Genomic DNA, 13,928 nt, shown 5'->3' on the forward strand with positions numbered 1-13,928 from the left:
AAATATTCTTTTTCTTTTCAATTATGACGTCTTTATCAATTACCAACTTGATTACTTAATCAATTTTATAAAATATCGCCTAAAAGTAAATTGCAATAAGACATCTACTGAAATACCTCAATATATAAATAAAGTGAGTATCTAAGTCACGGCATTACTTCACGTAATCCGGACAATATCCTGATACATTAATACAACTCTAATAAAAGTAAAACATAACAAGTCTACGTGGCATGGACAATCCTCATGCTCACCAAATCAACAGCGTCTCAACAAGATAATTCAAAATCATAACATGAAGCAAAAGCATAAAAACAGCAAGCATATCCAGCATCCAACATGTCAGCATATAATGTCATCACTAGCTAACTCAGCTCTGGCCTCCTGCCGCCTGAGGTCTCAACAATACCTGACCCTGAAATAAGCATTCCCCAAACGTGGGGTGAGATCTCTAAACAAGAAATCTCAGTAAGACAAGGGGTCTTCAAGGATCTTCCACCCCAAGCTCACTTACATGTGCAATATAAGTTCAAAAAGCATTTATATCAATATAAGTTTCAAAACTATGCAGTGCAACAGATATTCATGTCATGTATGTTTATCACTATTCTACTGGTCAAAGAAATGCAGGAATACGTCTATACCTACATGTAGTACAAGGAACACCGCTTGCACCTCACCCACAACCTCACCATCTTGTATGTACCACATACTCAGGCTTACCGTATAGGTGGAACACCACATGCATATCATAAAGGACTAGCATATAACAGCTCAATAGCATTTCCAAAACTTCAAAAGCATGTAACACAGCATGCATATAACCATACCCCCATGGGACATGGTGGAACCACAACATGGCTAAACCGAGGACACGAAAGCTTACCTTGCAAGTTCACTATCCAATCCCAAGAGTCCACACGGCTCAAGTCCAACACACAGCAGATCACAATCTGATGTGAACCAACAAGTATATCAACATACATAGCTCAAAAGCATTAACATAAAGACTATGTTCTCCTTTAACGATTTACGTCTTAAGGCTTCCAACAAAGCCACAATCACAAGATTTTGACTTAGTTCATTAATTACAGAAGTTCAACTTCATCAATCTAGGGTCCACAAACCCCCAATAGCCTACTGTACACACAGCACAGCTACTGTTCTTCGAAATCCCAGAATATCCGGATATTCCTCGGGACATATCCGGATATGCAATATCCGGACATCTCACTGACCATATCCGGATATTGCATATCCGGACATCTCACTGACCATATCCGGATATGCGATATCCGGACATCCAGATTCCCATATTCGGATATCAAATATCCGGATATTTCACGGGCAGATATCCGGATATTTCACGACAGAATGCAGAAACTGCATTTCGTGAAGATATCCTTCCAAGGTTGGATTTTTACCGATTATAAACACTTAAACATGCATTTCTAGGTGTGTTTGACATTACCCAACGTTAAGTTATCATCTTTTAACCTTTACATGCATCAAGGTTCCATTTTTAAGCATAAAAACTCATGATCATGGGTTCAACCACTTACCCAAGCTTCAAACAGAAAAAAGAGATGCTCTTGGAGCTCACTACCAACACCAAAGGTTCTGACTTCACCAAGAAAACGAAAATGATGCACAAGGTAGCTCTTTTACTCGACAAGGAAGCTCCTTGAAGCTTCAAAACACCAAATGAAGGCTCTCTCCTCCCCAAAACCAGAAAACAGCAAGCTCAAGCTCACAAGACAGAAGCCAAACTCAGAAAAACAACCTATTTTTCCTTCCTAAGGCTAGAATGCACTCAAAGAGTTTTCATGAAGAACCCAAGAGGAAATGAGTGCTCTTGGTGATTCAAATGGTAGGAGAAGGAGGTGACAAGGTGGCTGGTGTTTCACTCTCGGCAACTCGCGTAGAAGAGAAAGGAGTCTAGGGTTTTGTGCACAATGATTAGTGTATATATAGTCAAATCACACTTAAACACATAGTATTAACTTTAATTGCTGCGCTTAGCATTTTAATCCCAAACTTAAGATTCTTAACCTACTCAATTTTACAAGAATTATCATATTTTTATTATATTTTTCGGAGCACCTTTCCGGTACGCGCTTTTCATAGCCAGTATCAGTTTCTGGCACCAGTTCTCATTATTTGGACTTGAAACTCATTTTACAAGTCCTATATAGCATTCTAGTAATTATCATGCACTTACATTAATTTTTTGGGATACTTTTTTGGTACGCAATTATACTGAATAGCAGAATCGGTATCTGCACTTTTCTTCCGAAAAACGACTAACAACATTCTAAATCACTTACTATAATTATTAGAGTCTCATAATAATTATTAGGGTCAATTATGGAATCATTTCTTAATTTTGCATAATTAATTAATTAAATACCTTATTTAACGGTGCGGGTTCTTACACTGTGCATGTATTAGACTGCACAGTTTGGGATAGCTTATAAGAATTAATTGGTGCTACCTATACTAACAAGATGCATCTGCTTTTCGGTAGCCCGGAACAGAAGAACTCCATAGTTAAGCGTGCTTGACTTGAAGCAATTCTGAGATGATGGGTGATCTCCTGAGAAATTTTTTAAAGAAGTGTGCAAGTGAGGAAAAAGCACACTAAAAAGTCTCGTGTTAGTATGTGGAGATAGTCATTGATTCTTGAAGCGGTCAGGCGTTACATTTACTGCATTAATTGATGAAGATTCCTGATACAATTTTTTATGTACTAAATAAATATTTTAAATTATATATAATTTTATCCTCTTTTATAAAATAATTATTTTAAATTTTATAATGTATATAATTTCACACTTCATACAAAATTTTTGATCTACCACTTGAACATATATAGTGATCTTTCCAATCTTTCCATTATATAAATCCTTTTGTTTCTTTTTTCTATTTTAAATTTAATTTTAAACTTTTAAGTGTATATATTCTTTATCAAAAAAAATTAAAATATGACCCAAAAAATATTTTTTATGAATTGATTGTAACAACAAATAAGATTCATATATCATTGGCTTTTTTTATCATACAAAAGCAATTTTTCAAAAATCCAAATATCAAAATAATTCAAAATAATATTTTTTTTATCAACTAGGAAGAGGGTTAAGTACTTTGGGCCTGGGTACTTGATTGAGGGAAAACATACCAATATTAGGTTTCACACTTGAGCGGGAGATTGTTCGGTCATTCAAGAGTGATGAGTCTCACATTGGTTAGTAATAGTTTAAGTCAAGTGTATATAACTGGTCAGGCGGGTCCAAGGGGGAGCTCGTGGTGGGAGACCATCGCCAATGGGCTAAGGCTACGTCAAATGTAGCAAGTGGGTTCGACGTCATGTCTTAACCCAAAACCTTAGGACATTGAGTTCATGGGTCCTCTCACTTATATGCATTTTACTTAACTCATTACCAACTAATGTAAAACTCATCACATTTGAATATCCCAACAATTTCTCCCTCAAGTGTGAAACTCAACATTGGTATTAAGGGTGTTCATCAACCGATCCAAACCGATTCAAATCGCGGTGACCGAACCGAAAAACTGATAACCGAATAAACCGAAAACTGAAAAATCAAAAACCGATTAAAAATCACAAATTTTAATTGGATTGGATCGGTTTTTGGATGGGTTGATGAAAACCGATCCAATATATTAATTTCTCTCTACCTATTTGGGTATTTTCTTAATCCTAGCTTAAAAATTTCTAAACCCAAGACCCATTAACCCATCAACTAAACCCAAGAAGAAATCTAGTCATATCTCATCAACAAAATTTTATCTTTGTAGAGCTTCATATCTCATTGCCAAAATTAAAAAAATTATATTATAGTTTACTAATGTTTTTGTATTTCAAAAAAAAAAATTACAAAGCCAATATATACAAAAGATGTTATTTGCACAATAATCATGAAATGAATTTTAGGATTTTCAAAAAACCGAAAACCGATTCAATCCAAACCGGAAAAAATTGGATTGGATCGGATCAGATTTGAAAAAAAATCAAAACCGAATGGATGATTATATGATCAAACCGAAGGGATTGGATCAGATGATTTTTTCTTCCAAAATCGATCCAATCCAGACCGCGAACACCCCTAATTGGTATGCTCTCACTTTTATGCACTTTACTTAACTCATTACTAATCAATGTGAGACTCATCTCACTTGAATATTCCAACAATCTCCCCTCAAGTGTGAAACTCAACATTGGTATGCTCTCTCTCTCAACGAGTACCCAGACCTATAGTACTCAATTCTCCTCCTAGCCAAACATCGGGCTAGCTTTTGAGCCTAATTCGACTCTAATACCACTATCAAGCAAGTCCGTGGCAAGGGAGCACCACGAATGTGCTAAGCTCCAATCATAACAAATGGATCCGACACCGTGTCTCAACCTAAAACCTTAAGGCATTTGGTTCATGAGTATATCCACTTATATCCACTTCACTTAACTCATTATCAATCAATGTAAGACTCATCATACTTAAATAAATCAGTATGCTAAACTATAAGACTTTGAGGATTAGAAATAAAAAAAAGTCCTACCACAAAAAATTCCTAATAAATTAAAGTCAAATATAAGAATTTACATATTAGCCCGCGGACTTCTATATTGACACCTCTACTGTTAGCCCATTTTTTATTCTTTGTCACATGCATAAATGTAAGGTAAAGTAACGCGATTTGTATGTACCCACTACCCAAGTCGGCAAGTCCACCACGAAAAAGAAAATATGAAACATGATTTGTTCTGTATCTTTGCTAGCTTGCAACGCATAGGTGAATATGAATGGGAATTGAAGCAGTTTTATTTCTTATATTTCTCTTTTTGAGACATTTCAAATGGAACCTATTTGTCCTCTTGTGTGGGCTGGACCGCTCGAGGACCAAACTGAAGATAACGTCAGCTTCAGCTGGCCTCTGGATCTCAATTTATATCAACTTTGAATTGTCATCACTCGTCACAAAAGGTTGGTCACCCCATCAAATTTTTGGAAAAGGTTCTTCTTACACACATTTATCCACCTTTTTTGTTTTTTTTTGCTCGCACTACTTTAAATGTTGGTAACTTTGCATTCCACTGTTGGCCATCCAATTTTGTATCATTACCCGGCGTGTTAAAGTTCATGGTAAATTATGAGTGTTTATCAACCGATTTAAATTACGACGAACTAATCAAAAAATCAATAACTGAATTAACTCAAAATTGAAAACAGAAAATTAAAAAAAAAATCACAAATTTTAATTGAATCGGATAGATTTTCAGTTTTGTTAGTAAAAATCGATCCAATATATCAATCTCCTCTACCTACTTGAGCCTATTCCCTAATTATACTCCAAAAAATTCTAAATCCAAGACCCATTTATGCATTAGGTAAACTCAAGAAAATTTATTAGTACATTCTAGCAAGTTTTCGTTACTACCGTCATTGTGATTTCAACCTTTGAATAAGATACTATAAAAGTATGAATTTTTTGCTACATAAATATAGCATTTGAATTGAGTTAAGAATTTATTTTTTTAGTTTTATAATTTTCACGTGAATATGATACTACTATAAAATTTATATGTCAAAATCTGAAATAAAAAACTGTTTTAAGTAGGGGTGTTCATCAACCAATCCAAATCGAATCAAACCGTGGTGACCGAACCGAAATTCGAAAAAAAATCGCAAATTTTAATTGGATTGGGGGTTTCGGATGAGTTGATGAAGACCGATCCAATCCAAACCGATCCAATATATTAATTCCCTTCTACCTAATTGGGTCTTCCCCAATTATAACCAAAAAATTTCTAAACTCAAGACCCATTAACCCATCAAATAAACCAAAAAAAAAAATTTAGTCGCATCTCATCAACAAAATTTCATTTATGAAGAGCTTCATTTCTCATTGGCAAAAAAAAAAACTATATTATCGTTTCCTAATGCTTTTGTATTTCAAAATAAAATAAAATTACAAAGTCAATGTATACAAAAGATGTTATTTGTTCAATAATTATGAAACAAATTATAGGATTTTCAAAAAACCGAAAACCGATCCAATCCAAACCAAAAAAATTTGGATTGGATCGGATTTGAAAAAAATTCAAATCGAATGGATGATTACATAATCAAACCGAAGGAATTGGATCAGATCATTTTTACTTCCAAAACCGATCCAATCCAGATCGCGAACACCCCTAGTTTTAAGATCTCTCTGTATTAGTAAGTGAGATTAATTTTCCTTTTAAAATTGGAGTTTGAGTACGGGAAATAGAGAGTTATCCTCTATTATATAGATACAACCGTGCTCGAATCATATTAAATCGATTTGAATAAAAAAAATTTCATTGCCACCGTCTTTTTTCATTTAATATTAAGGTCCTGTTTGGAGCACCTGATAAAGAAGATAGGATATGATAACTTATCATATCCTACTTTTATCTCTTGTTTGGTTGGTCAATAGAATATGATTAGCTTATCCTATTGTCTCATTTTATCCTATCCAATACATGATTTTTTATCCTATGGGGGGAGCTGGGTTAGGATTCAACAGGATATGATACCAATATTGGATACCCAATATAGTCTCACGCTACCCAATATATCCACACGCTACTCAATATATTTGTATTTATTGCATTCTATTTTGTTTTTTCTTTCTCTTTTCTTCTTTTACATAATCTTATCAGATTGCTAATCAGGTACTCATCAAACACAAGACTTGATATAGGCTTATCAGCCCCATATCATATCATACCCTTATCAGCCCCATATCGTATTCTACCTTTATCCTATCCTGTCCACCAAACGAGCCCTAAAAGTGTTTCGTTTTGTTAGAGAATATAACATAAATCATTAAAAAGGTACTCATCCGACACCTTAAGATTTTGGGTTGAAGTGAAAAGGCCATCATTAACACCTTAAGATTTTGGATTGAAGTAGTTCTTTAACCCGTTTTTATCTTATAACAATATCAAACTAATAATATATTTTTTCTAAGCACAAATAACTAACATTAATTAACTAGTAAATGTTATTAATCAATAACTAACTCATCTATTACCTAAGTGAAATATTTTAGGTTAATGATTTAGGAATATCAAATCTGTTTTAATTTCCTGAGACAACTACAGTAGCCCCAATAAATAATAAAAGGGAGAAAATTCAAAGACAAAAAAAGGTTTTCATTCAGAAAAGCTAAAATTTGCCAGCATGTCAGCAGAACAACATCATATCAAACCAATAAAACTGAATATTATTCATTCCCAATCATATTACAAGCAGAGCAGATAAAGAAGTGTGATTAAAAATAGGATGAGAAGTGTTCAGAATGTGTAGCTTTGCCCCTGCATATCAGTTATCCTTTTTACGATTTAGTGTAACATGAGTTGCTCTGCATCGGCAGAAACAACTATGAAAAAAAGAGAGGGAAAAAGGGAAGCACCGTTAACAAAACAGAGATACTGCAGATCCGAACCACTCATTTCTTGGTGCAAGATCACACATAAACTCCGTTTAAAAAGAAAAGAAAAAAAAAGAAAAAAAGAGAGAGAGCTAGCTCCCCCTTCATACCCCTCATCATCGTTAGTATATCTTTGTCGACTTGTTGCTTGAATCTGAGGCAAAAATAAATTGTAAGTTTGCGAATTTATTGTATTATGAAGACTGAGAAACTAATAATAAAATGTGTGAAAGACACTAGCACTGTTTGCTGTGTTCACAGTCTCATAGCCAGGGTAGTTTACCTGAACATGCAAAAGAAGAGCCACGAAAATTTGAGGCAGATTTAAATCTCTAAAACAATATCTGCAAGAGGAAAGAGGATCTCGTTAGTGTGTGACACTGAGCCGCTCCAGTCGTACGTACGTGTCTAGCTATAAGATGGCAATTGGCAGGCATATAAAGAGTCATATGAAGTTACATTCAGAATCAGTCTTGACCCATTTACAGCCATCATCTGCTCTCTCCTCTGCATCATCCTTTGGCACCTTCTTGTCTTTTAGGTACTTCTTGATTGAAGATGATGCCCCAGAATAATTTTGGGAGTATATTTTCTTGTGAAGAATTGTCCTTAAAAGCTTGTATACGTACATATATAATTATCACAGTTAGCCAGATAAATTAATATATATATATATATATATATAGAGAGAGAGAGAGAGAGATGCAAGCTAGCTGCTGTCTGAGTCTGAGACAGATGATCATGCGTACCTTCTCCATTTTGGATTCTTGGAGGGTATCTCTAAGACTGGGTGCTGGAGCAAATCCACTTCTACAGACGAACATCTTTTTCAGCAGGAATGAAATTGATTTCTTCCCAATTGGTTTCTTGCTGTTATCTGCGCAAATCTCCTTGAATTTACCAAGTATGACGCTGAGTGTCTTCTCAATATCTTCTTCTTTATCTTCTGAATCACTGCAAAGTGCATTACTGATTCTCCTATCAACCTCCAAGCTTGACGGGCAATTAAGAAATCTGTCCAGAGGAAGCTCAACAATTTCCTTTTCCGCTTGGGATTTTCGTCTCAAGAGTTTAGTTAACTCTTTTTGTAGTTTTCCAATTTCTTCTGGAGTGAAGTCTGCTATTTCCTCTGATGAGGAAGGATCCTCTTTAATAACATGCTTCTCTGGGTTTTCTTTGATTTCATTGTTATTTCCAAATGTTCCAATTGCTAGTAAACCATGAGGCCAATCGCTGAATTCTTCTCGAGGCTCTTGTTTTGTATGATCTGTGCACACAGTTCAATTAGACCATTTTTTAAGATTCACAACAAAGCCAAAGGGATGCTATATAGAATTTAACAAAATGAGAAAAAAATAATAAAATCACAAACTTTGTTAAGGCGTTCACCAATCAAGTCCCTTATAAAACCCACATTATTTTATTATGCACACCTGAATTATAAGTTATAACTTGTTAGGAAAGCGGGAGCTTCCTGAAAATAATTTGAATTCACTTTTTGAACAACTTATTTTGATAATCAAATTCGAAAACTGTTAATTTTTTTTTTTTTGGTAAACAAAACTGTTAAATTTTAATTGTATATGAAAAATTAATTCCTAGGGATATAAATAATATAATTTGGATGATAGAAAATGAGATGAAAACCAAATAATTTTGAAGGTTAAATTTAGTTTAGTTTTATACTGTTTATTATCAAATTTAATATACAACATGAAAATGCAAATTTAGGTACGATAAGGCATTGGTTAATGAGCTAAGAGTAGGAATTAAAATAAAAAATATTAATAAAAATGTAGAAACAATTAATATCTTATAAATTCAGAAATATTAAAAACTTTCAATTAAAATAAAAAAATTAACAGCTTAAAAATTCAAAAGATATTGAGTACTTTCTTCCTTAAGTAAATAAAAAATATTCAAAAGTTAATTTAAAATTTAAGGATAATTTAAACCTAAAAGCAGGGGTTTACAGCACCCGTAAGATAAACCCAATGTTATTTTCTAGTCAATTTAAAATAATGTGTAATCCAACTCAAATTACAATCTTGATTGTCATTTTATAAAAAAAAAAATTATTTTTTCAAAACTATTTCGATTATAAAATTTTATCCTTTTAAAATAAGTTAATTTAAACACTCAACAAATGTTTAACTATTACATAAATTTCACACATTCTTAGTATAATATTTGTATTTACTTTTCACGATTTAACATCAGGTCTCAATTAGGTGACACTTTACCAAAGTAAAGTTTCTCTTGATATTATAAAATTCACAAAATATATCCTTTTTTAATAATAATAATAATAATAACAATAATAATAAACACGGAGTCGAACTCAAATTATAGAGCAGTTAAGATTAAACGAACAATTAAAAAAATGTTTAGGTATTTGTGCAGGAACAGCCAATACTAAAAAGTTGAAATAATACCAGAATATGTCTCTAGACAGTAGACAAATAGTGTTCCTTATGTCCAGCTTCGTTAAGTCATTTTGTCTGCTAAAATACTTAAAAATAAAAACTACTTAAGCGATTATATTATTGGACAACTAAAGATTATCCTATTCAACTCCTACACTATGGGAAAGTTGGTACACTAATCGAAGAAGAAAAGTCTCGGGATATCAAAAAATGACCGCATATGGCAATTTAGATCCTTAAAAATCGACTGAAATATTATCTTAAACCCTGAAATGAAGTTTCAGAGTGATTTTTTCTTTTGTTTCAAAAAAGAGAGCGTGATTTTTTCATTTGTACCAAAAAAAACCTCATTTCATCTTGGATTTTTCTGATTTAGGATCTGAGATTAAAAGGTTAAAATTTCAAATGGATAAAGATGCACAGGGTGCAATTCAAATACAAATAAATAAGATAGATCTCATTTCTGGATCACTTTCTTAATAGATCTGGTCGCACAAGCAACCAAAGATGTTTGGTTTCTTTATATTGAACAACAAAGTACAAAAGTTCAAAAGCTAACATTTGACGAAAGGAAGCAAAAAAATGTGAACAAAATTGTGGAATATGGGTTTATTGTGTCTTAAGAAATAAATTTATGTGTTATACTTATATAAAAAGTATACGAGACTCATGTTTTCTTTTCTTCTCTTCTTCTCACATGAAATTATATGTGCCCCACACATTTTAATATATGTGTATGAAATAAAATTTATTTTCTATTATAACATGAGAAATATTAACCCCTTGTATTCGAGTGTGATGAGACATATAACTGTTTTATTCGTGAATGAAATATATATTTTTGAAAGTATGAACCATTCCCAACCATGCGCTCACAAATACAAGTTAAACTTTTAAATGACTTTATTGATTGACATGTATAAGAATATACCCTTTTGATGCCGGTAAAATATGTAATACATTCAAACATATGTTCCTCTATATATATATATATATATATATATTGGGACATGATCCGTTTTATAAATTTTTTTTGCAATTACACTAATGTAGGACAGGTCGTACACTGTGATTAATGTAGGACCGGACCTACATAGTATAATTTGTAAACAAAAAAATTTATAAATATAATCTGCCCAATATATATGTATATGTTTTCATTTTTGTCATCCTTTCCTTAAGAGAGACTGCTTGTATGGGTATCAGGCAATGGATATTCTTACAACGTATTGGTCATGCTAGAAATATCAAGCATTAACTCAGGGAGAAACAACAGAAAAATAAACATTAATAAAGAAATAGAAGACTTATATTGATTCTGGTAGTGAGAGTGAAAGAGATGATTCATTGATTCTCCAACAGGATTATATATATACAGGTTTATTACAACTGATATAGCAGAATTTCAATTATCTGAAAACTAACTAAACTAACTGACCAAAACTAACGATACAATTCAACTAACTAATAAAGTGTAATTACTTACAAGTAGTTGAATATGTGTTTGACTTTTTGTTATCTTGTTTTCCACCAAATTTATTTTGCATCCAGCTGAGGAACTGCAAATGACAAAAACAAAAACAAAAACATTCTGGTAATGTTATAGCAACACATAATAACATGAACTAATATAAGATAATAATAATCTCTGCCTTTGCATGAGAGAAAAAGAGAGAGCTAGAGAGAGAGAGAGAGTGGTGGAGGAGGTAGTGAGGAGACTTGCCTTCATTGTGAAAGCAGGGAATGAATGGGCTTAGGTGCCTAATGTGAAACTGCCAGCAAGTTAGAAAAAAAAAAAACATATGTAAGGTGAGGAGAAAAGGTGGTAATGGTGGCTGGAAGATAGTGACGGTGAGAGGGAGGGGCAGGTGAGGGAAGTGTAAAGGAGGCACTTTTTAACCAAGTGAAGTTCTTTGGATACCAATGAGTGTGAGGTCTGTGCTTTGGGATTAGAAAATTAAGATGTGAATTTGTTGAATTTCATGGCCAAATAGACCGTAGCCTGATTTCTCTTTTGGTTCAAGTCCCCAAACACGGCCTAATTTACCGGCTCACTACTTAACCATTCTCCCTTCCCAATCTCTGTCTCTGTATCTGACCAATCTTCCTTCATTCCTTTCCCTTTTATCTTTCTTTAATTATATATTATCTATTATTTTATACCCTTATCCCCAAGCATATTAATTTATATAGAGCATAAAAGACATTCTCCTCTTACATTCATATTAATCACTTCAGAATTCATTTGAGTTTTCTTCCTTTATCAACAACACCTGGGTCGGTGAGAATATTTATGATTCTAAGTAGGAGCTTTGTGTCATCCTAATATACAGTAGATTCATCGCGGGAACTTCATTAGGAGAACATCTAAATGCTTAAGCATAAATTTTACTAACTTGTAGGTTTATATTCAAACTTAACTGAAAAAAGAGCAGATTAGGATTCACCAAATTTCAATTAAAAAAGAATGGCTACCGAACCATCCCAAATACGATACTTGGCTAGCTCTTCTTACGTATACAAAATTTCAACATGTTCTTTAGCGAAACGTGTCATCAAAAGCTATATATATGGATTTCCTGTTGTGTAAACTCACTCTTCGAAGTCCCACAAGACTAGAATATTACTCAATTTTCGTACCACGAAGCTACAATTGCGCGCATAGTCTAGTTTTTGTCGGTTTGGTTGCATATCACAATTGTACTAGGACCCATTAATATGGTTAGATTTGTGCGAAAGCCGCATGATTCAAATATTCGTGATAGAATCTGATATTATTTGGTAACGTGGATACGCAGATTGGGCATGTGGTCTTGGAACTTGGAAGGTGAGCCAACTTTCCCTTTTCTTAGCAACTGATGAATATTTTAATTTGTAATTATTGGTGGAAAAAGAAAAGTGGAAAGAATATTAATGTAGTTGTATATTGATGAAATAATCTTAAAAATATGTCGGAGACAAATTATCTTATCTAATGTAAACGGGATATATGGGCTGAGCCCAGAGAAAACAAGTCAGAAAATAAGGATGAATGTTCATACCATATATAAGTAAGACTATGTGCGACATTTGAAACAAGGAGGAGCACCCACACTCGCATGGGAATGTCGCTCCCTTACCGGACCGGTTCCTGGATTTCACCTGCTCCAATTATAAACTAGCTAGTCTTTTTAGTACATCGACTCCATAACTGGAATTGCGTGAGCTTGGCTGTAATGTATAACATTGAGGATTCAGAGCTAGCTAAATCGTTACTAGCTTCACACAAATTGATATTTTTGCCGATCTCGGTCTTGACAAGAATATTTCTTCTTTTCAGAAAGAAAAAAATACGGACAACATAATTTCAGAAATATGATTCGGGGGAGATTATGATAGATATTCATTTAGATTGATGTTAATTAATTAATCTTATTTGATAGAAATTAAATTAGCATTAATTATGTTTATAGGCCAAATTATTGAGATGATTTGTTTCCTTATTTCATGATTTTTTAATTTAGCATAAATAAAAATTATTGATTTATCTTTTACGTACATCGCATCTATAGATATTGATATAGAATATTGTTCTCTCTATCTGCTTCCTTCGTCGGTACTCAAACCGTTATGATTTTAAGATGGTATTATGGCAGTATCATTCTATGTAACCTATCCCATTATTCTGCTACTGAGTTCCCTAAAATATGAAGTTCTACATTTTTTTATTTGATCCATTTGCTTTTAACAAAATATATTTATTTGATTTTCATGGTGTTTATTCATCCACTCTTTCATTGTTGCATGTAACCTTGAATGTATCTTTGTGCGAGACCAAACCATACTATAAAAGAGGAATTTTGAGCTCACATCTTATGGAGAAAACTCATATGAAGAGGAATGAGTCATCTCGAGGAGACAATGAAGCATGGGTGAAATCGCATCTGGAAATGATATAGTAGCATTAAGGTGACTTAGAGGAACCCATATTAACACCATCAATTAAGGGCCTCCTCAAAATGTTCAAGGTAGTGTTGTGCCACT

General features: G+C 33.2%; 1 protein-coding gene across 1 annotated transcript; it reads right to left on the bottom strand.

The window, feature by feature from the left end:
* Window positions 1–7,803: 7,803 nt before the first annotated feature.
* LOC133297632 (protein NEGATIVE GRAVITROPIC RESPONSE OF ROOTS-like) lies at window positions 7,804–11,464 on the bottom strand. The gene is made up of 4 exons (XM_061496799.1): window positions 11,392–11,464; window positions 8,229–8,746; window positions 7,939–8,095; window positions 7,804–7,823 (listed from the first exon to the last, which is right to left on the bottom strand). The coding sequence occupies exons 1-4, from the start codon at window positions 11,450–11,452 to the stop codon at window positions 7,804–7,806; spliced, it is 756 nt and encodes a 251-aa protein (XP_061352783.1). The 5' UTR covers window positions 11,453–11,464.
* Between the last annotated feature and the right edge of the window lie 2,464 nt (window positions 11,465–13,928).

This window comes from Gastrolobium bilobum, unplaced genomic scaffold (assembly GCF_033153095.1).
Source record: "Gastrolobium bilobum isolate Gb01-03AN ecotype WA unplaced genomic scaffold, APGP_CSIRO_Gbil_v1 utg18271, whole genome shotgun sequence".
In the NCBI taxonomy this organism is placed as follows: domain Eukaryota; kingdom Viridiplantae; phylum Streptophyta; class Magnoliopsida; order Fabales; family Fabaceae; genus Gastrolobium; species Gastrolobium bilobum.